Here is a 27,527-nt window from a genome sequence, read left to right as displayed (position 1 = left end):
AAAATTCAAACTGTGCCATTATTGGCTGATAAAGTCAAAGATTTTAATAAAATGCACTAAGCCAATATCAAAAGGCTGATGTGCCAAATGGGAACGCCTAGAACTTTCGCTTTACAGAGCACAGACTGTTGCAGGTTCTAGATCAGTACACTTATCCCTTCCTCATTACATCTTCCAAAAGAGGTGGGCAGCTTCCCCTCCATCCAGATATTTTGATTTGTATAGATAAACTTCTCTGGAACTTAGACTTATCATTTACATAAAATAATGCTGTGGCAACCTTTAAACTCAAGACTGCATTAAAAATTTAAAGAGGTATAGCATGTTTCACCAAATGAAAAGAGTTTAATTAAAACATAAGTAGACAGAAAGAGGCAATTCTCAGAGTGCTGGGGATGTTGCTCAGAGGCAGAGCATACGTAGCAGGCGTAAGGTCCCAGGTCCAATCTTTACCACAAAGAAAAAAAAGGCTCAATTCTCTAGTTCCTGTGGAGAAGGTGAAATAATAAGGTATAAAATAAAGGACTTAATGAAACTTACAAACTGCCTTCCCCTCTCCCTTTAATGTTACTTAACATAAAAACATGAGAACCATTAGCTATAGCTAGCTTTTTGGAGTGTCACAAAACTAATTTTTCAAGTGAGAACGATATAACATTGGCGGGTGCATGACACTGCTTGGAATTTGCCTGTCTGCAGATGGAGCTGGCCTCGGTGCTCAGGCCGAAGATTTGCGCTGGATTCAAAGCAGAGTCTTCCCAAACACTCAGCAGCGGTATTTTCAGTGGACTCAACTGAGATTCAGACGAAACTGGGAGTACTTCCCTCTACAGTCTATAGAAACATTTTAGGGAAAGAGTTTACAGTTTGCACTTAACCTAAAAATTCAGCTGAATACTGAAGACCGTTCTTTAGAAAACTCAAGTAAACAGTCATTCTTCTTTTATAAATCTGCTGGTGCTAGCTGCACCTGTCAGTAATCTACACGGAGGTATAGCTGAGCTACATTTGCAAGAATGCTAATTAGTATATGAGGTCTTTGAGTTCCCTGTCTGTCAGCTCATTTACTTCCATGATCTTCTCTAAGTGTTCCATATACCGGCCGTAGTCCTGTAGGAAGTGCGGGACCCTCATGTTTTCAGTAACTGCCAATCCTTTTAAGCGATCCACATCTTCATAAGAAACCTGAAAAAAGGAATAATTTTCAAATGTAACTACAAGTTACATTTCAAAGATGAACTTCTTCCCTGTGCTTTAAGTGGAAATACACAGATCATATGTCAATTGGTGCAAGATACCAAAAATCAGTGGTTTACTGGTCTTTATTAAGTAAGAAAATACTTGCCTGCCCCTTCATAGCATGACCATATTAAAAGAACTGATAGCTGTGCATTGAGAAAAAGAAGGGGCAGGAGAAGGGTCAGATGCAGGGCAGAAGGGACGGTGGTTAAACTTCAAGCCTGCAATGCCCTTCTGGTGGACTGTGGCCACTCTCACTGCTCCATGCCATCCCAGCTGGTCACACCCAGCTGGGCCACTAGCTTTAGAGGATGAAAGGAACCTCATCCGGACAGAGAAAGGAAATACCTCTCTCTGTCTTAGATGGGATTCCAGCAATATCCTAAATGCTAGGGTAACTGGTTTTAGATTAGGAAGCTCTGGGAAGGGGGGTGACCTTCCCCAGACAGGCCACTAAAACCCCACTCTTTCCCTCTCAGATGGGATCCCAGCAATCCTAAGTGGAAGCCGGATCTCCACTCGCATGTGCTCTCCAAAGCTGGGAAAAGTTTGATTCCAAAACGCTAAAGAAAGCTCTCATTTTTTTCTGCACCCAAGTGCTTGTAATCCCAATACTTGGGAAGCTGAGACAGGAGGATCACAAGTTCGTGGCCAGCCTCAGCTAGTGAGACCCTATTTCAAAATAAAGAATAAAATAAGGCTGGGGTAGTATACTCAGAGGTTGAATGCCCCTGGGTTCAATCCCCAGGACCATAAAAAAAAGAGGACTGAAAGTCAGTATTTAACTTAACATTCTATCTTAGACCTGAATCAGTTTGTCAAAAAATGAGACAACTAAACTTCATATGTGTGTGAGAGAGACTTTCATTTTTGGGAGAGAGACTTTAAACCCAAACAAATCTACTGATTAAATCTAAATAAAGCCGGGCGTGGTGGCGCATGCTTGTAATCCCTGCACTTGGGAGGCTGAGACAGGAGGATCGCACAGGTTCGAAGCCAGCCTCAGCTACTTAGTGAGGCCCGCAACTTAGTGAGACCCTGTTTCAAAAACAAAGAATAAAAAAATTGGACTGGGATATAGCTTGGAAGTAGAATGCCCTTGGGTTCTATCCCCAGCACTACCAAAATGTAAAAAATGAAAAAAAAAAGAACTAGCACTATCATATGTTGAAATTCTATTTAATTTATTAAACATAATGATTTATGATTTTGGTTATATTCTCTTATTTTGAAAATTTCTAAGTTAAAAAATTCATACTGAGCCAGGTGTGGTGGCACATGCTTGTAATCCCAGTGCTTTGCAGGCTGAGATAGGAGGATCACACAGGTTCGAAGCCTCAGCTACTTACTGAGGCTCTCAACAACTTAGTGAGACCCTGCATCCAAATAAAATATAAAATAGGTCTGGGAGTATAGTCCAGAGATAGAAAGCCTCTGGGTTCCACCCCTAGTACTACAAAAAAAAAATTCATACCTTTCATTCTCCTATGTAAAAAGCAAACTTTTCACAGGTATTTGTCAGATTTAATGGTAAAACTTTTAAGTTCTCTAAATTACCTTTTCATATTTAAGCTCCAAAACATGGGTACCTTGGATAACATAGGTATCTACTGTAATTATAGTTTCTTTAAAAAGTTTTTTTATTATTAAAATGACTAATTTGGTATTTACAATCCTAAGTGTAATGAAAATAGGCTTGTTGGTATGGGTCTGTAAATCTTAAGCCATTCTGGGTTTTTGACAGAAGAGAAGGAGTAAATACACAGGTGCAATTCATCTTATTGCACATCACAGATCACTGCATTTTTTACAAATAACGTTTGTAGCCACCTTGCACTGAGCAAGTCTGTTGGTGGCATTTTCCCAACCACATGTGCTTATTTGTGTTCCTCTGTTACATTCTGGTAATTTCTCATGACGATGATGGTGATTATTATTCCATCTGTGACCAGTGATCTTTGATGTTTCTGTCATAACTGCTGTCGTGGCCACCACGTACTCACACAGTGGTGAACTTAGGAAGTGTACGTTCTGACTGCTCACCAACCACACCAGTCTCCCCATCTCTCTCCCTCTCCTCAAGCCTGAGACACACAGTACTGAAATTAGGCCAGTTAATAACCCTACGATGGTGTTCAAGTAAAGAAAGAATTGAAGGCCTCTTACTTTTTTGGGGGGTACTGGGGTTCCTGGAAGCCCTTCTACCTCTGGACTACACTCCCAGACCTATTTTTTAATATTTTTTATTTGGAAACAGGGTCTCTTAAGCCAGCGAGGCTGGCTCCAAACCAGCGCGATCCTCCTGTCTCCACCTCCCAAGAGCGGGGATTACAAGCGTGCACCACCATGCTCAGTGAAGGCCTCTTACTTTAAACCAAAAGTCAGAAATGACTGAGAAGAGTGAAAACGGCACGTTAAAAGCCAAGAAAGACCAGCCTCAGCAACTTGGCAACACAAAAGAAACAGAGGGTTGAGGGTATAGTTTGGAGGAAAAATGCCTCTAGATTCAATCCCCAGCATAAAAACAAAACAAAACAAAACAAACAAAAATGCAGCTGGTTGTGGAGTGGTGGTGCACATATTCCAGTGCGTAAGAGTCTGAGAAAGGAGGATGCAGGTGCAAGGCCAGCCTCAGCAACTTAGAGAGGCTCTGTTTCAAAATATAAAATAGGATTAGGGGTGTAGCTTGGAGGTAGAACGCTCCTGGGTTCAATCCCCAGGGAGGGAAAAAAAGCCAAGACAGGTCAAAAGTTAATCTCTTGTGCCAAATAGCCAAGTTGTGCCAGGCGTGGTGACACATGCTTGTAATCCCAGCATTCGGGAGGTGGAGACCAGAGGATCGTGGTTCGGGGACAGCCTCAGCTACTTAGTGAGGCCCTTTGCAACTCAGTGAGACCCTGTTTCAAAAAAATAAAAAGTAGCCGGGCGTGGTGGCACATGCTTGTAATCCCCGCACTTGGGAGGCAGAGACAGGAGGATCGCGCAGGTTTGAAGTCAGCCGCGCTGGCTTAAGAGACCCTGTTTCCAAATAAAAATATAGAAAAAAATGGGTCTGGGAGTGTAGCCCGGAGGTAGAAGGGTTTCCAGGAACCCCAGTACCACCAAAAAATAAAATAAAATAAAAGATAAATAAAAAGACTAAAAAATAGGGCTGGGGTGTAGCTCTATTGGAAACCAATAGAGGTAATGCCCTTGGGTTCCATCCCTTGTACCACAAAAAAAAAAAGCCAAGTTGTGAATGCAAAGGAAGTTTTTTATTATTTTTTTTGAAGATTTAAAGGAGCTTATTAAAAAGAAATACAGAAAGCAGTTACAGCCTCATGTTACCGAGGGGGTACATGAGGGGGTGCTTTGAACGAAGTCACCCACACAGGACATTTTTAAAGGAAATTAAAAGTGCTATACTAGTGAACACATGAATGATGAGCAAGCAGAAAAGCCTAATTGTTGATGTGCAAAATGTTTTAGTGGTTTTGGTAGAAGAGCAAACCAGCTACAACATCCCCCTAAGCCAAAGCTTAACGCAGATCAAGTCCTTAACCCGCATCAGTCTGTAAGGCTGAAAGAGGGGGAGCTGTGGAAGGACAGTTTGAAGCTGGCAGAGGTCGGTTCTTGAGGTTATGGAAAGCGCACTGGAGGTCCAGAAGGAAGCAGCTAGTGCTGATGTCGATGAGGCAGCATGTTCTGCAGAAGAGCTAGCGAGATGGCTGGTGAAAGCGGCTGTGCTAAACAACAGTTTCCACACAGACTAAACAGCCTTACACTGCAAGATGACACATAGGGCTTTTTATTTCCAGAAAAGGATATATTTTGCTCAAGTAACTGCAAATAGGAGTCCAGAGGTGGAGCCCCAGGAGGAGGCAAATAATAGCTTTTCCCTCCTGGACAGAACAGGAAGAGAAGGCGCTTTCTGGTCAACATGTCCCTCCTCACTCTGCCGCAGCATCCAGGGGCAGGACCACACCTTCCCCGGGACGGGGGAAGCAGTTAACCCAACCTGCTGTACCCTAGACTCCCTTCCATTAGGGTATCTTGAGGGGGCACGTGGGGAGAGCGGGGAGATGAGGAGGATCAATGTTTGGTGCTGGTAGCAGCAGCAGTGACCGAAACCTAAGAATGAAACATTGGACAATAACCAATACAAGTAGCGTCTCCCCTCATTTATCTGAGGCCCTTTTTGGCTCCCAGTTTCTCATTACCTTCCACATGGGAGTGAATATACGGCCCTTCACTTTCTGCCTAATTTCATTAAGCATAATATTCTTGCGTTCCATCCATTTTCCTGCAAATAACATGACTGTGTTATTTTATAGCAAAGTAGAACCCCATTGTTTGTATATGCCATAATTTCATATCCATTCATCTGTTGATGGATACCTAGGCTGGCTCCAGAGCCTGGTTATCATGTATTGGACTGCTATAAATATGGAAATGCATGTCTCCTATAGTAATCTCATTTCAATTCCTTTGGGAAGATCTCCAAAAGGGGTATTAGCTCTACTCTCAGTCTTTTAAGGAACCTTCATATTGATAATAGCTGTACTAATTTACAATCCCACCAACAGTGTATAAGGGTTTGTATTTCCCCACATCTCCACCCACAATTATTGTCTGTGAGGTAGAGAAGAAAAAGAGGAGATTTGATAATGGAAACTATTCAAATAATCCTTTGTTCATATCCATGAAGTCATGTGTATCCGTATAAAAACTATGGGGAGGGAGGAGTGTGGTGAGAACCAGAGAGAAACATACATATATACATGTTGGGTACACATATATATTTGTCACCCTGAACTTCACTATGCACCAATTAAAAATAAAACTGTTCAGAAGTAGTTTGTAAACAGAGAAAAAGATGGAACCAGAACCTTGGGGGCTAGGTAGGAGCAGGAGGCGAGAGGGCAGGGCTATCCCTGGTCATTAGTGCCCATAAGGTAAACAGCCTAAAGTAGAAGAGGGGATAGGATGGGTCTCACCTGGGCAATATCACCACACTAGGTATCAGATCCCATGTTGGATTTTCATACCTAGAGAGAAGTCAAGTTTGGGCCTTAAAACTTAAAAGGACAGGCTGACCCTCTTGTTAGGAGCCAGTGCAGCTGGTGGCTTTAAGTAGAAGCCAAAGCCCGCTTACCATGTTGAAGATACTAGGGCCCTTAAGACTATACTGAGCCTACTGTTACTGTGAGCTAGAAATGAAACGACAAAGCCTGGAATGTCAGTTCATCTGTTTGCCACATGGCTTACTGAATACCCAGTGGGTTCCAAATCCACAGATTCAACCAACCTCAGCTTGAAAATATGTTTTAAAAATTTGTAGCCAGGTGTGGTGGCACACGCTTAAAATCCCAGTACTTGAGAGGCTGAAACAGGAGATCTCAGGCTCCTGGCCAGCCTCAACTACGTAGTAAGCCCCTCTTCAACTTAGTGAGACCCTGTTTCAAAATAAAAGCTAAAATAGGGCTGGGGTGTAGCTCAGAGGTAGAAATGCCCCTGGGTTCAATCCCATATACCTAAAAAAAAAAAAAAAGAAAAGAAAAGAAAAAAAGAAAAAGAGAAAGGTCCTTTTAGAAAAAGATAGATACAAAAATAAAAGTAAAACTATCCATATTCCCCAATTTTCTATTTTTTTTATGGTACTAGGGATTGAACCCAGGGACATTCTACGTCTGAGCTATACCCCCAGTCCTTTTTTAAAAGTTACCTTTGTTTTTCAAAGAGGATCTCACTAGTTTGCCAAAAGTCTCTCTAAATTGCTGAGGCCATCCTGGAACCTGCAATACTCCTGTCTGTCTCCCATGTACTGGAATTACATGTGTGCGCCACCACACCTGGCTCCCTCTATTCCCTTCTTTACCCCTTATTGACCAGAAGAAAATTTTGCAATGCAATTCCACATTTCTCCCTTCTGTTATCATATGAAGGAAACTTATTCCAACAGTAAAGCCAAAACAGTTGGATCATAAGTCTCATTAAAACTGGACTAGAACTGGTGACCTGGTATGTTTGCAGATCCTGCCACTGGCTTTACTCACCTTCCCCAGGGCGGTCAGTAGATGAAAGTCTATGGTATCTCTGTAGCGGAGGATTTGAAGGATCCCATCCAAGTATACCTGGTCTTTACTGAAACAGCCTACAGGAACCAGAATAACATTTACTTTCTGATGTTCAAAAACTTACTAAGAAGTTGACACTAACCCATTATCTTTATAGTCCTGTATAGTCCTGGATTTAAAAAATCATAAGAATACATGTAAAAGTATGGACACTCATTGTTGGGAAGGGGGAGGGGATCTGGGGAGTGGGAGAGGGCACTGAGCACAGTCTGAATGTATGCCATCTTCAATATGATCCACATTAAAAAAAATCTAGTTTGGGGCTGGGGGTCGAGCTCAGTGGTAGAGTGTTTGACTGGCATGCACATTCTTAGCACTGCAAAAATGAAATTTTAATTTGTTAATATTTATTTTTATTTAATTATCTTCACAACATAAAATGTGAGGTCCTGGAAAGTACCAGAACAATATAGTTATTGGTAGTCTCCTCTAAAAATTCCCTCTCCCCAGATCCCTTCTCTCTAATTAACATTTCCCCTAATTATAAAGAAAGACTTGTAGCTTAAAATAGATGACTCTTATAAATGATTATCTTATCCCTGCCAATCAGTCATACCATAATTCCCAATAATAGGTAGAGAGGGGTGTAGGATAGTTTTAGAACAATTGTATCTTAATAGGAACAGTGGGGAGACATAGGATTTTTAAAAGTCCTGTTTTTTGCTTTGCTTTGCTGTTCTTGCTTTTATTCTTGTTCTGTGAAATAATAATAGCCGTGCTGCCATAAAAGAAAAGACTATGGTTTTAAAAACATTAGAGGTGATTTTAGTACTATTCCTCCCCATGAAAACAAGAATTAGAACTTGATTTTTTTAAAAATATATAGAAATAGGAATAATCTGAGGCAGGAGGATCAAGATTGACTCCAGCCTCAACAACTTAAGGGAGACCCTGTCCCACAATAAAGAGGGCTGAAATGTGACTAGAGGTAGAGGGATTGTGAACACACATGAGGCTCTAGGTTCAGCCCTCAGTACCATGAAAAGAAAAATGGATGATAAAAACATGAAAAGCAGGAACAGCTCATGACAGCTGTACCTAGATAGAAGTAGATGTGCTACTCACAAAGAAAACCTTTTCTCATCCTAACACAACTTATGTAAGTCTTTGAAAATGTTTGTCCCATATTTAATAAATAGAAGACAATTCTGCCATATACAGTCATATGTTAAAGATTTATTGTTAATTTTGTAAGGCAAGCTAAAATCATGAATATTATGAAAAATATTGTCCTAATCAGCTGAAGATATACATTGAAATATTCATGGGCATGATGTTGGAGTTGGATTTATAATACAATAGGGAACCTAGAACATAGAAGAATAGAAGAACCACAGTTAGAAAATGTTCATAATAGCCTGGCTCAGGGGCACGTACCCGTAATCCCAGTACCTAGGAGGTTGAGACAAGAGGATCGCAGGTTTGAGGCCAGTCTCAGAAACTTAGTGAGACCATTAGCAATGTAATGAGACCATGTTTCAGAAAAAAATAAAAAGCGCTAGGAAGCTGGGTATGGTGGTGCACACTTGTAATCCCAGCATTTGGAAGGCTAAAATAGGAGGATCTTGGTTCACAGACAGCCTCAGCAACTCAGTAAGACCCTGCTCAAAATAAAGAATAAAAGAATAGGGCTGCAGGCATAGCTCGGAGGTTAAATGCCCCTGGCTTCCATCCCCAGTACACTAGGGGTGTAGGTTGGAGGTAGAATACCCCTGGGCTGAATCCTTAGCTTTGGAGGGAAGGTGCTGTAAAGGACATTTTTGGAAGAATTGGGAGATTTAAATATGGTGCGTGTATTCATTGATATTGCTGAATTATTAACTTCCTTAAGTATGGTAATTGTAAAAAATATATATTTTAGGAGATGTAAAAGTTAAGAATGAAATGTCAAGTTTAAAACTTACTTTTAAAAAGTCAGAGCACACCATCAATAAAATGAAAATATACCCACAAAATGGAAGAAAATATTTGTAAATAATACACCTTATAAGATACTATATATATTTATGTTTACATATATATGCTAATTGGCAAAAGATCAATGCAAATACTTCTCTAAAGAATACTTTTCTAAAGAAGAAACACAAATGACCAAGAAGCAGATGAAAAGATGCTTAACGTCATTAGTCATCAGGTAAATGCAAATGGAAACTATAATGGGACACCTCTTCATACCCACCAGGGCGTTACAACAGCCAGTGTGGGCAAGGATGTAGAGAAAGAAGGGTACACTGGTGGGACTGTATAGCGGTGAAGTCACTAGAGAAAACACTCTGGCAGTCCTTCAAAAGGTTAAACATAGAGTTTAACATATTACTCAACAGTTCCACTCCCAGGTATATATCTAAGAGAATAAAAATATATCTAACACATAAACTTGTACAGAAATATTCATGGCAGCATTATTCATAAGAGAAAAAAACTGAAAACAGGAAAATGTCCATAAACTGGCAAAAGGATATGTAAAATGTGATATATAATAGAATACTAACTGAGAAATTAAAATGACTGAAATGCTTTTATATGCTGCATCATGGGTGAGTCATGAAAACATCATGCTAACTGAAAAGTCTGCTGCACAGAATCACACAGTCCATGACTCCATTCCAATGATGCGTCTTAAATGGCCGATCTACAGAGACTAACTGAAAGGAATCCAAGCAGGAAAGGAAGAAGTGAAAATACCACTGTCTGCAAATGATCTGATCCTATATTCTGAAGATCCAAAAAGCTCCACCAGCAGACCACTAGAGCAAATGAACAAATCAGGGGAATCAAGACACGACGCCACATACAAAAGTCAACAGCTTTTCTTTTCTTCTTGGTACCGGGAATCTATACTTCTGGGCCTTTTTAATTTCTTCCCTTTGAAACAGAGTCTTGCTAAGTTGCTAAGACTAGCCCTGAAATTGTAATGGTAGCTGGGTGTGGTGGCACACTCCTCTAATGTGATTACTTGGAAGGCTGAGACAGGAGGATGGCAGGTTTGAAGTTAGCCTCAGCAACTTAGTGAGACTCTGTTTCAAAATGAAAAATAAAAAACAGGGCTGGGAGTACAGCTCAGAGGTAGAATGCCTCTGAGTTCAATCCCCAGTACCGAGACAGAGACAGAGAGACAGAGACAGAGACAGAGACAGAGAGAGAAAGAAGAAGAAGAAGAAGAAGAGGAGGAGGAGGAGGAGGAGGAGGAGGAGGAGTTGTTGTTGTTGTTGTGGGCTACAGTGTGCGGCTTAAAAAATTAACAGCTTTTTTTGGTGTGTGTAGTACCAAAGATTGAACCCAGGGGCATTCTACCTCTGAGCTACCTCAGCCCTATTTTCTATTCTTTTTTATATTTTGGAAGAAAACTGCTTTATTCTAGTGAACTCACAAAGGATATCGCAGCAGCTGATTTAATGTCATGCAAACATTTGCCCAGCCCCAAATTCTGTCAACCCCATGAACTTTTATAGTTAGAATGCCCTCCTCCATTGAAGAAATGAAGCTATTAATACTGAGAGGCTTCATTTATGGTTTTACATATGACACTTTCATTGTCAATTAATTTTTCATCAGCCGCGACCAAGCCCACTGCAGACGATGGGGCTGCGGCTGGTGGTTGAGCTGCTGGTGCTGGCCCAGGTGCAGCTCTCATCTGCAGGGCCCGACTGGCTGGAGGGACCCTGTGAATATGGCTTCGGCTTTACCACGTGGCATCTTTATCTTCAGCACAAAATAGCTCAGCATCTAGAAATGCCCTATTTTTTATTCTTTATTTTGAAACAGGGTCTCAGTAAGTTGTGGAGGGCCTCACTAAGTAGCTGAGGCTGGCCGCAAACCTGCAGTCTTCTGTCTCAGCCTCCCAAGTACTGAGATTACATGCGTGCACCACCATGCCCGGCATAAATAGCTTTTTCTATACACCAATAATGAATTCTCTGAAAAAGAAATCAAAAAGACAATTCCATTCATAATAGCCTCTAAAAGACATAAAGCTCTAGGAATAAATTTAACCAAGAGGGTAGAAAAAAAACTCATCAATGAAAATTATAGAATACTAATGAAAGAAATGGAAAAGACACTAGAAGATTGGAAAGACAACCCCCTATGACCATGAAGAGGGAAAATACATACTGTTAAAACAACCATATTACCAAAAGTAATCTAAAGAGTCAATGCAATCCCTATCAAAATACCAATGACATTCCTCACAGAATTAGAAAAAACAGTCCCAAAACTCAAAGAATAAAAGACTCAGAATATCCAAAGCAATTATAAGCAAAAGGAACAATGACAAAGGCATTACAATATCCAATTTTAAATTATACTACAGAGATATAGTAATAAAACCTTCATTGTGGTGACATAAAAAGACACATAGATCAATTAAGTAGAATAGAAGAGACAGAGACAAACTCACAGATACAGTCATCTGATCTATGACAAAAGCTTCAAAAAACACACATTGGAGAAAAGACAGCCTTTTAAACAATGGGTGCTGGGAAAACTGGATATTCATATATAGGAGAATGAAGCTATATTCTTATCTCTTACTCTATACAAAAGTCAACTCAAAATGGATCATAGACCTAGGAATTGGACCATACTATAAACTGCTAGAAGAAAATGTAGGGCCAACACTCCAACATATAAGTACAGGAAATAATTTCTTCAATAGGATTCCTAAAACTCAGGAAATAATACCAAGAATTAATAAATAAGATGGCATCATATTTTAAAAGCTTTTGAATAGCTGTGAAAACAAACATGTGAAGAGAGAGCATACAGAACGGGAGAAAAATCCTTGTCAAGGACTCTTCCAACAGAGAATTAACCTTCAGAATATATAGAGCTCAAAAAACTTATCACCAGAAAAAATTGCAGAAACCAAGAACCCAATAATTAAAGGAGCAAATGAACTGAAGAGAGACTTCTCAAAAGAAGACTACAAATGACCAACAATTATATGAAAAATGCTTAACATATTTAGCCATCGGGAAAGGAAAATCAAAACTACAATTTCACTCCAGTTAGGTATCTGGGATATAGCTCAGTGGTAAAAATACTTGCCTTTCAAACACAATGCCCTGGCTTCAGTCCGCAGTACCAAAAAAAAAAAAAAAAAAAAAAAAGGAAAAAAGGAAAGGAAAGAATGAAGAAAGGAAGGAAGGGTGGATGCTGGTGAGGATGTGGAGAAAGAGGAACACATATGCATTGTTGGTGAGATTGTAAATTAGTACAACTGCTACAGAAATCAGCTATACCACCCCTTGGCATTTACCCAAAAGAATTAAAGTCAACACACTATGGTGATACATGCACACCATTGTTTATAGCAGTGCAATTCAGAAAAGCCAAGTTATGGTACTAGTCTAGGTGTCTATCAACAGATGAATGGATGAAAAAAATGTTAGCCAAGAATGGTAATACATGCCTGTCACCCCAGTAGTTGGGACAGGAGGATTACAGGTTCGAAGCCAGCCTCAGGAACTTAGCAAGGCCCTCAGCAACTCAATGAGACCCTGTTTCAAAATAAAACAGGCTGTGAGGTAGAAAGCCCATGGTTCAATGCCTAGCAAAGGGTGAAGTGGGAGGGGGAGAAAAAGAGAGACAGACTGACAGTCAGAGACAGAGACAAAGAGAAACAGAAAAAAGAGAGAAATTCACTCAAGAATTGCTGATGCTCAAATTCTGCATCACAGTCCTTTAGCAGGCTGTCTGTTTGTTTTTTTTATTTTTTTGCAGTGTTGGGGATCAAACCCAGGACCTTGCTGCTAAGTAAGTGTTCTAGCACTGAGATACAGTCACAGTCCTTTCTGTTTTTAGACAGGGTCTCACTGAGTTGCCTAGGCTGGTTTTGAATTTTCCATCCATCCAACTCAGCCTCCCAAGTAAGCATGCACCACAGTGCCCAGCAATAAAGCTATTTTTAAAAAGAGAGAAAGTAAAAATGGCAGAAAGTTAACAATTGGTGAATCTAGAGGAAGGGCATATGGGTGTTCATTCTACTATTGTTTCCATATTCTGTTAGTCTGAACATTTTTAAAATGAGCTATGCTACAAAAGTATAGCCTGAGGAAACTAGCAATGACCTCAAGTAGCAAAGGCCTAGTTTTTCAAATGCAAGTTAATTTTCAGACTCAGGGATTAGGGTTGTATAGTAATTATATACAAACAATAATTATACATATATCCTACAGTCATGGGATACCCACCTGGTTGGGAAGTATCAGTCCATCCTCTCTTGGCTCGTACACAATAATCCCATCTTGTATTGGGGTCCTTGACAAACCTGCCAATATCTTTGAAGAGTTCACTAAAAGACATGTGGCTGGCTTGATAAACAGTATAATAGAGGAGGGCAGCCCTCCATAAGAAGGGGTCTTTTCTGAAAAGTACGCTGTGAATACTCGCCAGTCCTTCCTCTGTAGGATTGTTTGGCTTCAGCTCGTGTTTTTTACGGCCAGTCCAACTGTTCCATGGCTGTTGCAGGTTGTTAATACCTCGAAAATAATGCGTGCCTATGGAAAAAAAAAAAAGGAACATGAATAATTTTCAAATTCCATTTTTAAAAAATTCTTCCCTGAAGAAAAATGCTGTACTTTGGAGCTAGAATGTCCCCAAAGGCCCGTGTTAAAGGCTTGGTCCTCAGCTTGGTGCTACTGGGAGGTAGTGGGGATTAGTAAGGGATAAGGCCTGGTGAGGCGCCTTTAGGGGGCGCCCCCTCTGAGGGGACAATGATCATCTTCCTCTTCCTCTTTGGCTTCCTGGCCATGAGTTGATCAGTTTTCTTAGCCACACTCCTGCCATAACATGCTGCCTCACCACAGTTTCAAAACTGATTTTGGACTAAAACCGCCAAAACTGTGAACCAAAATCTTTTCTCTTTTTAAGTTTATTGTCTTAGTTATTTGTTATAGTAGCAGAAAACCAACATGGAAAAATACTGATTATAGCAATAATTCTAAAACTAAATTGAGCAAAACAAAGTAGAAAATGGCCTGACCCTAAAGCCTTTGGGTTTAAAGGCGTGTGCTGCCTTCACAAGGCCTACATGTCTTGATGGGGGGGTATGGCCTTTATAAGTACTCTGGTAAAGAGAAGCATCAGACTAGATATTTGAAAATGTTAGAGACAATTTGCCCCCTTGAGTCTAAGGTGGAGAAACTGAATTCCAAGGGAGTTAAATGATTTTCCAGGCTTAATACTGCTAAAAAGTCTAATTTGGAATGAGATGTACATTACCTTTTGTCCAAGTGAAGCTTAAAAATGTCGTAACTTTTTGTTAAATACTACTAAGAACATTTCTTTGGGGCTAATTTAGTTTAGTTTTCTTTCTTTTCTTTTTTTCTTTTTTTTTTTTTTTTAGTACTGGGCATGGAACCCAGGGGCATTCTACCTCCAAGCGACAGTGACACTCCCAGCTCTATTTTTTATTTTGAAACAGGATCTCATGGAGTTGCAAAGGGCCTTACTAAGTAACTGAGGCTGTCCACAAACCGCGATCCTGTCTTAGTTTCCCAAATGCTAGGATTACAAGCATGCAGTACCACACCCAACTTGGGGCTAATTTCTGATACTACAAATGAAAAAAGGAAGAGTGGCTCCTACCTATTTCATGCCTCAGCATTCCCTCGAGCCAATGCTCACGAGCAGTAGACACGTTGATGGTCAGAGTTGGACATCCATTTACTACTGTCATTGAAGCACGGGAAAGCAGGTCCTCAGTGAGATGGACCACAATCTGAGGAACAAAAAGAATCACACACACCGACACACACACACACACACACACACACACACACACACACACACACATCAGGGTGGAAAAGGAGAGAACAAAACTGTAGTCTGTGGTCAAATAGTTTCTAGATAAAATGATGCGAAAGAAGGTTCAACAGAGTCCTTTTGTGGTCATTGCCAAGGCTAAGAGAGGCCCTGGGGCAAATCTCTGCATTAACTAGTTTCAGAAAATAGTTCATCTAATCCCACAAGCTATACAATAATGGTAATAATAAATAAGGAAACAGAGAACACATCAAAATAATTCAAGGCAAGAAACATTTAAAATATATTTAAACATCTGGGTGGCTGATTTAAAGAAAACAGGGTTTGGAAAACAGAACCTGCAGGAAAAGACTCGGTGGCACTGGCTGAGTGCTCCATGCCGCTGTGTTCACGACACGTACCTCTCCCAGGCAGCCCTCCTTCATCATGTACTTCCTAACGTGACTCCAGATGCGAGGCTTAGATAACAGGCTGCCACCAGTGGCTTGTTCGAACTTCTCATAACTTCCATATTTTTGTAAAGTCAGTTCCATAATATTGATGGACTGTGAATGCAAGAGATAATGAGAGTCAAGAGCCTCATGTTGCTCTGAGATGAACAATAAGCTACCTATGATCTTATTTATTTTGAGCTATTCTACCTTTGTTGATTACCAAATTAAAATGCTATATGCCCTTCATTTTTCTTAGCTTGAATAATTCCCAGTTTCACAGATTTGTACAACTGCCTGTCCACTTGGAAATGCCAGCTTGCTTTCTGTGTTTTTTTTTTTCTTTTTCTATTTCACATGGAGACAGAGGGGCTCAAGTCCTGTATGGGCACTGATATCTGACAGGCTGGGACACTGGGCAGAGAGGCTCCTGGCTTCTCTGAGATCACATGGTGCTTTGGCAGACCTCAGAGCAGAAGGGATGTCTATTACAATCACTACACTGAAATTACCACTGGATTTAAAGAAAAAACTCAACATTTTAAGAATATAGGAAAGATCAACTAGTCTTCTGTGGCAGTCTCTAAGATACACTATTTTCCTGGGCTACTCTTTGGGAGAAAACATAGTCTCATTCCTAATAACTTTTATCTTTCATTCAGGGTAGGGTATATCTATTTTTCATTTTTCATAAACAAGTTTTCACAACAAAGGCATAGAAAAGTTGATTTCCCCCCCAAATATATTTAGGTAAAGTGGAAGACTAAAACAAAAATCTGATAATGAATTACAAATCATTGGTATTTGTGGGAAAGCATCAAGGGAGGGGGCATAAGAAGAAAATTGCTCTCTAGAGGCCTTCTGGGAAAGAAACTGGACATTCAAGTAAGTCTTATATGAACTATGAAAGAATGAGAACTTTTGTGTACATGTTACCTATTTCTGCGGTTAGAAACTGTATCAGACTAGCTAAGAACTAAGACTAAGCTCTAGAACTGGAGTAACTGAGCTGACATCTGGTTTATTTCCTAGCTATACTACATGAGCAAATCACTAAACCTGTGACTCAGCTTCATCTGTAAAGGAAGATAACAATAATAATGTCCACTTCATGGTTTTTTAATTTATTTTTGTGTGTGTGGTACTAGGGGTTGAACCCAGGAGCATTCTACCTCTGAGTTACACCCCAGCCCTATTTCAGTTATTTGTTTGTTTGTTTATTTATTTATTTATTTACTTGGTGGTACTGGGGTTCCTGGAAGCCCTTCTACCTCCAGGCTACACTCCAAGACCTATTTTTACTTTTTTTTTTGGAAACAGGGTCTCCTAAGCCAGCGCGCGCGGCTGGCTTCGAACCTGTGTGATCCTCCTGTCTCTGCCTCCCAAGCGCGGGGATTACAAGTGTGCGCCACCACGCCCGGCTTCAGTTTTTATTTTGAAACAGGGTCTCACTAAGTTGCAGAGGCTGGCCAGGACCTGGAATCCTCCTGTCTCCACATTCCAAATACTGAGATTACAAGAATGTGTCATCACTCCTGGCTTCACTTCATGGTTTTGTTGAGAAAATTTAGTTGACTTTTGCAAAGCACAGAGTTTAGGCTATAAAAAGAAGTCAATACATATTAACTATTATATCATCACTGGTATGTTACCATTCTTTATAAATATCACCACTGTAAATAACATGCCTGACATAAAAATTATAGAAAAGCTCACACATTATAAGTCATAATGCAATGTATATATTCCCACTGGAAAAATATACATTACTAATAAACCAGGCATGTATCATAAAGTTACCAAAATAAGAAATAGAAAAGACATGGCTCTGCACACCTGTAAGCCCGGTACTTGAGAGGCTGAGACAGGAGAGTCACAGCTTCGAGGCCAACCTCAGCAACTGAGCACCTGTTTGAAAATAAAAAATATAAAATGGCTAGCTGGGGGTATAGCTCAGAAGTAAACTATCCCTGGGTTCAATCCCCAGTACAAAGAAAAAAAAAAAGGAGAAGAGGAGGAGGAGGAGGAGGAGGAGGAGGAGGAGGAGGAGGAGGAGGAGGAGGAGAATGGCTTTAGTAGGTTTTTCCTGGCTGTCATTCAAAGTGTGGTTTGAAGTTGAGCCCTGGCATGGCTGGGAGCTCGTCCCAAATGCAGTTACCTCATGCCGAGTAAATAAAAATTTGCATTTTAACAAGATCCTCAGATGATCCAAATACAGTAAGATGTAAGATCTCAGAGAATGGAAAACATAGCACAAACTCCCCACAGGTTGATTTATTCATATGATAACTAGGATAAACACAAATTAGCAATAATTAAAATTCATTTTAGTAGATTAGCAAAGACATTTTACATAGACCAGTTTAATTTTTAAGTCATTCATTTATCCAACAATGAAAAAAATTGTGGGAAATTGGGCTTTAAGAACTGCAGAAAAAAGTAGGACAATACCATCTTCTGTACTGGACTGAGAGACCTACAGGGGGGAACAGTTTTCTGCTTCTAGGTTTTCTGAAGCACAAACTTAAAGAGAAAAGTAGCTTTCCTGGGCATATGCTTGTTCAGTAGGAAAATGTGGTTGCCTGATTACTATTTATTGTAGGAAATACAAAGCAGTCCAGAGAATTAAAAAAAAACATAGCTGTTCCTTTTTATTATAGGTTAAAGAATATGTCAAAGAATGAGTAAAAAAGGAATATAGCATTTCCATCACAATGATGTACAGAGCACATCACTGTTCCCTCTGGACTCACGCAGCACCATCACAGCAGCAACACCAATTTTAATACTCAGCATGAAGTATTATGGCATCCAACCTTTCTTCTTTAAAGCATGTATCTTGTCTTCTGATTTTTCATCAGTGTTTCAAGTGGTCTAGCCCCGACAGATCTGTCAATGATCACAGAATCTGTGGCATTCTTCACTGACTTCCCAACCTACCTGCCTCGTGATATTCCACAGGATGGACAGACACTGGCTGGATGGGTGGGAACAAACTTTTAGAGAAAAAGCATACTGAGCCATAATGAAACCAGTCACTTCATCAGTGAATATTGTGGGTTACAACTTCTTCCTCATGCAACTTTCTTTCTTTCTTTCTTTCTTTCTTTCTTTCTTTCTTTCTTTCTTTCTTTCTTTCTTTCTTTCTTTTTTTGGTGTTAGGGACTAAATGTAGAGTTTTACACATGCTCTTCCACTCTGCTAAACTTCCAGACTCATCAACCATCTTAAGAAAAATTCTAAGTTACGAGCCCAGTTTTGGAAAAAGGAAAACAGTAACTTTAAAAGACACAGGGGAGAGCTGGGCATGGTGGTGCACACAGGAGGTTGAAGCAGGAGGACCACAAATTTGAGGCTAGCCTGGGCAATTTAGTGAGACTGAGTCTTAAAAAATAAGAGCTGGAAATGGAGTTCAGTGATAGAGCAGTGGGTTCAATCCCTAGTAACACATGGAAAAGGAAGGAAGGAAGGAGAAAGAAAGGGAGGAAGAAAGAAAAAGCACAAGATTTTCACATCTGGGAAGAGGATAATAGATTGCATTGATGTCTATTATTACAATTTTTAGAAATTTTTAAATTTTTTACAATATGCATATATTAATGCTGTGACCTGAAGGAAAAGGTTATTCTTTTGTTTGAGGTTTTTGGGGTGAATACAGGAGGTTTACTTAGAGAAGTGAACGCCCACTATTAGAAACATCTGGAATGGGCCTCTCCCTGGAGGGAAGGGCGGCCTGGGCAAGCGGCTCTGCTCAGAGCCAGGGTCTGGAGTGCCTGTTCCCAGGAAAGGAAAGCAGCATGGAGTGCTCCGTGTGCTGGGTCTTCCGGGCCTCTGGACACCTCCTCCATTCGTGTTATGCTTGGTGACTGCCTGCCTTTTCGTGTCACACCTGTGTGAACCTGCAGTCTCTCCAGCCCTTTCCCATAGGGGAGAGAGTCAACGTGAGTCTCTGCAGGTCCAGCCTGTCCCAGTACTGGGATTGAGTCCAGGAGGGCCTGGTACATGCTAGGCACGAACTCTATATCACTAAGCGATATGCCTCGTTCCTTTATTTGTTTGTTTGTTTGTTTTGCGGTTCTTCTGATAAGCCTAGGGGCATTCTACCTCCAAGATATACCCTCAGCCCTATTTTATTTGGAAACAGGGTCTTGCTGAGTTGCCCAAGCTGACAAAGAAACTGTGATCTTCCCGTCTCAGCCTCCCAAGTGCTGGGATTATAGACATGAGCTACCACACTCAACTTTACTTTTTATTTTGAGACACAGACTCATTAAATTGTTCAGGCTTGCCTTAAACTTGTGATCCTCCTGTCTCAGGGGGCTTCCAAAGAAGCTGGGATTACATACATGAGCCATTCAGTAGATTACTCTTTGGCCCTGAATATGATTGCTTCTTAGTCTCAGAGGAGTAAGAGAAAACAAACAAAAAGCAACAATATAAGCCCATGAAGAGGTGATATTCCAAGGAAATGGGTGGGAGGGAGCATTACCCTGAAAACTCAAAAAATACACCTTTGAAAGAGTATTAGGGAAAATCAGATGACACTGCTGTCATATGATTATCAGACACAAATAATTTATATGTTTCAACCTAGGATATTCTATACGAAACAAAAAATTTTAGAAAGTATAAGCTTTGTTTCGTGATTAATCAAATCAACTCAGATTTATCTAAAGGTATTAAATATATTTTCCTTCCAACTCTTAAGAATAGCAAATATAAAAATAGTAAGCAAACTGGGCATAGTGGTGCATGCTTGTAATTCCAGCACTCGGGAGGCTAAGCCAGGAGGATCTGGGTTTGCAGCCAATCTCAGCTACTTAGGCCCTCTGCAACTTAGTGAGACTGTTTCAAAAGTAAATAATAAAAAATCAGGCTGGGAGTATCACTTGGAAGTAGAATGCCCCTGTGTTCAATCCCCAGCACCACAAAAACAAAATAAAAAAATAAAATAGTAAGCAAAACAGCATGACATATTTTGTGTTTTCATTACATATTTTCATGAACCAGTTCTAAAACTCTTAGAATGAGAGCATCTGTTTTTTAAAGTAATATAGGTAATTTATTCTTTTATATTTCTTTTTTTTATTGGTGCATTGTATTAATACATCATAATGGTATAAAGAAAATACTTTTGTAGACATACATGCACACATCGCCCAGTTAACCCCTACCTGATCCCCACCCCATTCCCTCCCCATCCCTCCTTCCCATGCTTGGCTTAGTGGTTGACATCTGGTTTTATAGCAATTTATCCAATATTAACGATAATAATCTCACATAACAGTTTCATTTGTCTGATACCAAGCTTTTGATGACTTAAAGATAACATTTCAATATTTCTTTTTGCTTTCTTTCTTACCAGAGAATATTTTTTCTTTTTTTTTAGGTGATACTATCATACATTTATTTATTTATTTTTCAGAAAAAATCTATCCTAATATGAAATATGGACTCTAGATACCCAAAACAATCTCGAAGAACAAAGCTAGAAGATGTATATTTTCTGATTTCAAACCATATAAAGCTACAATAATTGAAACAGTGTAGTACTGTTCTAAAGGCAGATATATAAACCATTGGAGTTAAATAAAAGCCTAGAGATAAATTCTTCCATATATTGTCAAGTTATTTTTGACAAGGTTTCCACGAACATTTGGTGAAGGAAATAATTATCTTTTAACTAAATATTGTTGAAAAATAATAATTACATGAAAAAGAATAAAACCGGACCCTTACCTAACACCATATACAAATATTAACTCAAAATAGATTTAAGACCTAAATATAAATCTTAAGACTATAAACTTTTAGAAGAAAATCTGGGTCATAAAACCTCACAACATTGAAATTGGCAGTGATTTCTAGAATATGATTTCAATGGCACAGGAAACAAAGGGGTAAACAAACTCCCTAAAAAATAAAAAAATATTGTATATCCAAAGACAATGTAAACCGAGTTAAAAGTTACTGATAGAATGGGATAAAATATTTCCAAATGCTATATCTGAAGGTATATTAGTATTCCAACTAGAAATCCTAAAAATTAGCAACAATAAAAGCAAACAATACAATTTAGAGATAGGTAAAAGACTAACATAAATAATGAATCTCCACAGATAACCAATCTTAGTTGTCTGTTGGATGGAAAATCTTGTTTCTCTGGTTCTGGTGTGTGTTACCTATTTCTTCTTTGTAGTTTATCTCTTTGAGTATTTTCTCTAGTGCTGGTTTTGAAGACATAAATTCCTTCAGTTTCTGTTTGTCCTGGAAGCTTCTTATTTCTCCATCTAATTTGATAGAAAGTTTTGCTGGGTAGGAAATTTTTGGCTGGAAGTTGTTTTCTTTCAGAGTTTGGAATATGTTACTCCAAGCCCTTCTGGCTCTCATGACTTGGTTTGGGAAGTCTGGAGTGATTCTAATCGGTTTGCCTCTGAATGTCACTTGGCCCTTTGTTTTTGTTGCCTTTAAGATTCTCTGCTTGGCTTCCACATTGGTCATTTTGACAATTATGTGGCGTGGGGATCCTCTTCTCCGATCTGTCTAAAGGGAGTTCTGTAAGTTTCCTGGACCTGTGTATCAACCTCTTGCTCTATGTTTGGAAAATTTTCTGCTATTACTTCCTTGAAGAGATTGTTGATCCCTTTGGTTTCACTTTCTTTTCCCTCCTCTATTCCAATTATTCTTAGGTGAGCTCTCTTAAAATGGGCCCATATTTCTTCAATGTCAGATTCCTGCTGTCGGATATTTTTTTCTAGATTAGAAACTATGCGTTCATTTTTGGATTGATCATCTCTAAGGGTGAGATTCTATTCTCCATGTGGTCTAATCTGTTGTTTGTACTTTGAATTGAGGCCTTTACTTCATTAATTACATCCTTTATCTCTTTTTGGCTCTCTCTGAATTCTTTTCGAAACACCTCTATTATTTCTACAGTTATTTTCCTGATTTGATCTTCTAGAAATCTCTGAATTTTTGTTTTATCGGGTTCTGATGTTGTGGAGATGTGGGCATTCATTGCTCCATTGTTATTCCTCTTTCCCATGATTTCGGAAGTTTGTGCCTTCTCTGGGTTCTTCCCTTGGGTCACTACGACTTCACTTAAGGTGCTCTGGATCTCGAGTCTGTGGTATCTCAAACCCCACTACTCCTTTACTGGGTTGTATCGCAGAGTCTCAGATCCTGGGAGTCAATCGAGGCTGCTTTAGACCATGGGGGGTGCCAGGTTGGGCGTTCTCCTATGGTGTGATATCTCTGCCACTGCCACTCCTCCACTGGGTCAAGTCCCTGGGAGTACAATACTGGGATTTCTCCTCTAGGGGCCACAATTTGACTCACTGTTGTTGAGTGCGCAGATGGAGCTGTAGCGGACTTGGTGAATTCGCTGCTGCTGCCACTGGTGGCAATATGGCGCCGCTGCCACGCCCTCGGCCATGAGGCTGGTGTATTTCTTTTCTGTTTTTGAGCTCCGCTCTGAGTCCCTGCAGGGTGTGCTGAGCCCAGCCTCTGGGAGCTTTAGATGCTCCCTGCACCGAAAAATCTGCCGAATTCCTCCCAGCTGATCCGCAGCGGCTCACCTCAGCTCGCTGTCCACCGCTCCTCTCTGGAGCCTGGTGGGCTGTTGAGTGTGTTGGTCTAGAGCCATCCGGTGAACTTACTGCGGCCGCCGGCAGTAAGGTGCTGCTGCCGCGTCCTCGGGCGTGAGGCCGGCGTATCTCCTCTGTGGCTCTGAGCTCCATTATGAGTCCCCCTCCTCTCTGGGGCCTGGTGCTGCAGGGGAAAATGGCGCCTGCCACTTCGTGCCACAGCTCCAGCTGCAGCACTGCAGTCTGGTTTCTTTCTGGTGTCTCGTTTTTCCAGCCCTCTTTTTCTTGTCCCTTGTAATTACATTTTTTGTTTCTCTGCTGATGGTGTTTCTGGCTATGTAAGGCGCTGATTTTGTGGTAATAGAGACTGGTTGTTAGCGGGGCTCGTAAGCCCCGCTTTTCTCCGTCGCCATCTTCCTGGAAGTCTCGAATGAGAGCATCTTAATGTATACAATCTATTGTCCAGGTCTTAGTTCCCTGACTTTAGATCTTTCCTTTGTGTCTACCTGAGAATTAAGCCAACTCCCCCATTACCAAGTTATAAAACCATGTAAGAGAACTTATTCTTGAGTTTCAAAAGACATATTACCAGGTATGTTAATATTTCTTGCTAAAAAATGAGTTGAAACAGGCCATCAAATATATTTTTTGAAAATAATGAACTGAAAAAATTTTACATATTTTTAGCTAAATAATTAGTATTATTTTGGCACGTAAGTAATCAATAAATTATTTTTAGCTCACAAATTATTTCTGAATCCTTCCCTTTTTGTAGAGTAAGAAGATAATATTTTAAATAATGCTTTGTATATCCTATCAAGCATTAAAACAGATTTTTTTCAAGAGTGCTGGTATCTAGAGCAAAGAAATAAATGTAAAATGAGCAACTGTTCCTGTGAAAGAAATGGTTCTCTCTCCTCTTATCTGGATGTCATTTGTTCATGCCACATAAAACAGAAAGCAACATTATTCATAAGGTGAAGTCACAACACGTCACATCATCATCTTGAAGTACTTTTGCTCAAAACAAGAGTTGAGCAGGGTATGCTTGGCACACAACTATAATCCAGCCCCTCAGGGAGCTAGAGCAGATTGGTTACAAAACACAAGTGAGACAGGACCTCACGTAATTGCCTAGGCAGTTAGGCAAAAATCAGAAGGTCTGGGGATGGAGCTCTAGCCTAGACTGTATGAGGCCCTGGGTTCAATTGCCTAATACTGCAAAACAGGAAACAAGGACTTGGACCCTTACTTCATACACAAAAAATAGCTCAAATGGTTCAAAGACCTAAATATAAGAGCCAAAGCCTTCTTAGAGTAGGCATATGCATAAATTCTCACCTTGAATTAGATAATGGGATCTTAAGAATAACACCAAATGCACAAACAACAAAAAGATAATCTTTACTTCATCAGAATTAAAAATGTTCGCTCTTCAAAGGCCACCCATCAAGAAATGAAAAAGAATGGCTCCCAGAATAGGAGAAGATATGTGGTTTGTAAATTTCATATCTGATAAGGGATTTATACCTGGAATATATGAAGAATTCCTGCTACTCAATAATAAAACACAAATAATCCAATTTTAAAATGGGTAAGGTATCTGAATAAACAGTTCTCTGAAGAAAATGAATGACTGGCCAATAAGCACATGGAAAGATGTTCAACACTGTTACCCACCAAGAAAATGTAAACAAAAAACAGTGAGGCTGGGTACCTCCCTGGGATTACACCTGCAATCCTAGTACTTGGGTGACTGAGACAGAAGGATCACAGGTTTGAGGCCAGCCTCAGCAATTTAGCTCCTTAGCAACTCAGCAAGACCCTGCTTCAAAATAATAAAAAAAAGAAACAAAAAGGTCTGGGGATGTAGCTTAGAGGTAGAAAGCCCCTAAATTTAATCCCCAGTACAAAACAAAACAAAACGAAACCCAGTAAGATACTACTTCCTATCCAATAGGATGACTACAGAAACCATAACAAGAGTTTGATGAGAATGTGGAGACACAGGAACCTTTATATACTGCTGACAGAAAAATAAAATGGTACAGTTAACTTGAAAAACAGTCCTGCAGTTTCTCAAAAGATTAAAACACAAATTTTACATATGTACCAGTAAATCTGCTTCTAGGTATGTGACCAAGACAATTGGAAAAAAAAGTTTACACAAAAATTTATATACAAATGTAATCCCAGCATTAGGGAGGCAGAGACCAGAGGATCGTGGTTCGCGGACATCCTCAGCTACTTAGCAAGGCCCTTCGCAACTCAGTGAGACCCTGTTTGAAAAATAAAAAGACTAAAAAATAGGGCTGGAGGTGTAGCTCGGAGGTACAAAGTCCCTGGGTTCCATCCCCGATACTGCAAAAACAAAAACAAAAACAAAAAAACTATACACAAATGTTTATAGCAGCATTACTCATAATAGCCAAAAAGTAGAAATGATCCAAATTTCTACCAATTGATGAATAAATAGAACATATGAAATTCATAAGTGGAATATTATTCAGTAATTAACAAATACTGATGCACCCAGAACATGGATGAGACTGAAAACATTAAAGAAGCCAGTCATAGAGGATCATAAAGACTAAAATTTATATGATTCCACTTATATCAAATGTCCAGAATAAGCAATTCTATCTAGACAGAAGGCAGGCTGTGCTCGCTTAGGGACTAAAAGGTTGGTAAAATATGGGGAGTGACTGCTGATGGCTTCAGGACTTTTTTTTTTTTTTTTTTTTTTTTTTTTTTTTTTTTTGCGGTACTGGGGCTGGAACCCAGGGACACTGAACCTCCGAATTACACCACCTAGTCCTAGGTTTTAGTCTTTTTTCGTTTTTGAAACAGGGTCTCATTGAGTTGCAAAGGGTCTTGCCAGTTAGCTGAGGCTGTCCGCGAACCCCGATCCTCTGGTCTCCACCTCCTGAATGCTAGGATTACAAGTGTGCACCACCACACCTGGCCTGGTTCAGGACTTCTTACTGGGGTGATGAAATTCCAGAATTATGACAGTGGTGATGGTTGCATAACTAAGTATATTTAAAACCACTGAACACACTGTAAATGGAATGACTGCATGGCATGTAAATTATATTTTAATAAAACTATTATAAAATAAAAATAAATGTTAATAAAAACATAAAACACTTAAACCTTAGTCCATAAACAAAAAAAATTCTCTATATAAAACTTTTAAAGCCGGGTGTGGCGGTACACTCTTGTAATTCCAGTACTTGGGAGGCTGAGACAGGAGGATCGCAGGTTTGCGGCCAGCCTCAGCAACTTGTGAGGCCTTCTGTAACTGAGTGAGACTCTGTTTCAAAATAAAGAATAAAAAATGGGGCTGGAAGTAGAGCTCGCAGAATGCCCCTGGGTTCTATCCCTGGTACCACACACACACACACACACACACAAAAAAAAAAACCTTTTAGAACTGTCTTAGATAATAACCAACATTCTGAAAAACTTCAATGTTCTTCTAACTGATCTGGTTTTTATTTACTTGCTAATTTTGCTTACAGTTTAGCCACTTGGAAATCTGACCATCAATCACTAGCCACTTCAACCAACAGTCATGTGCTAAAAAAGCCCATCTCCCTTCTCAACTTTAGTTCTCACTGAGGGGAGAACTGCACAGTGGGGACACTGACCTCAAGGCTTGGGGCGCTGCGGAAGGCGGGACGTCAGAAGCCCTCGCTTCCCATCAGGGCCTTCGGCGCCGACTGCGTGACCGCAGGCACCGCTCTGCCTTTCTCTGGGTGCGCTTCTCTAATGGTAAAATAGAGATGGACGTCTGCCCACTTAACTGGCAGGACTGTTGTGAGGACAAGATGTGTGGGGAGAAGGGCCACGAGTGTCCTCTGTAATCGATCTCCCATATGATTGTAGAGTATTTAAATTTAGGCAGAAGATTGCTAGGCTTTAATTTTAGAATGTAAGGTAATTAATATACAATCCTAATACTCCTTTCAACTCTCTCCTTTTCAGAAAATTCTAAAATCTAGAACTTCTCCAAATACTGAATAAACCCTAGATCAGACAGTTCTGTTCTTTAAGTTAGTGTTTTGTGGCAGAAATTATATATAAGGAGAGGCGCTCCTTCTCAGTTTCTCTTTTTGGCACTAGGGGTTGAACCCAGGAGCTTTCTACCTCCCAGCCACACCCCAGCCCTTTTTTTTTTTTTATTTTGAAACAGATCCTCACTAAGTTGCTGGGAGGTCTAAGTTGTTGAGACTGGCCTTGAACCTTGATCCTTCTGTCTCAGCCTCCCAAGTAGTAATATGATAGGTATGCATCCCTGCGCCGAGCCTGTAGTGACCCTTTTTGTGTGTGGTACTGGGGTTTGAACTCAGAGGTACTCTACCCAGCTCTATTTTTTTTTCAAT

The 27,527-nt window shown here is 40.0% G+C and overlaps 1 protein-coding gene across 1 annotated transcript in view; it reads right to left on the bottom strand.

The window, feature by feature from the left end:
- Positions 1–1,023: 1,023 nt before the first annotated feature.
- MATCAP2 (microtubule associated tyrosine carboxypeptidase 2) overlaps positions 1,024–27,527 on the bottom strand; it is a gene marked incomplete at its 3' end in the record, with an annotated part of 33,789 nt that continues 7,285 nt past the window's right edge. Inside the window, exons 2-6 of the mRNA XM_080700925.1 lie at positions 15,524–15,667; positions 14,946–15,078; positions 13,550–13,855; positions 7,275–7,372; positions 1,024–1,185 (exon numbers count right to left, since the gene is read on the bottom strand). Coding sequence (XP_080557051.1) covers positions 1,024–1,185; positions 7,275–7,372; positions 13,550–13,855; positions 14,946–15,078; positions 15,524–15,667 — 843 coding nt within the window. The remainder of the gene's footprint in view (positions 1,186–7,274; positions 7,373–13,549; positions 13,856–14,945; positions 15,079–15,523; positions 15,668–27,527) is intronic.

This window comes from Muscardinus avellanarius (genome assembly GCF_963383645.1).
Source record: "Muscardinus avellanarius genome assembly, chromosome: 9".
NCBI classification, from domain to species: Eukaryota; Metazoa; Chordata; class Mammalia; order Rodentia; family Gliridae; genus Muscardinus; species Muscardinus avellanarius.
Note: the sequence above shows the minus strand (reverse complement) of the source record. Positions and strands in the feature narration are given on the sequence as shown.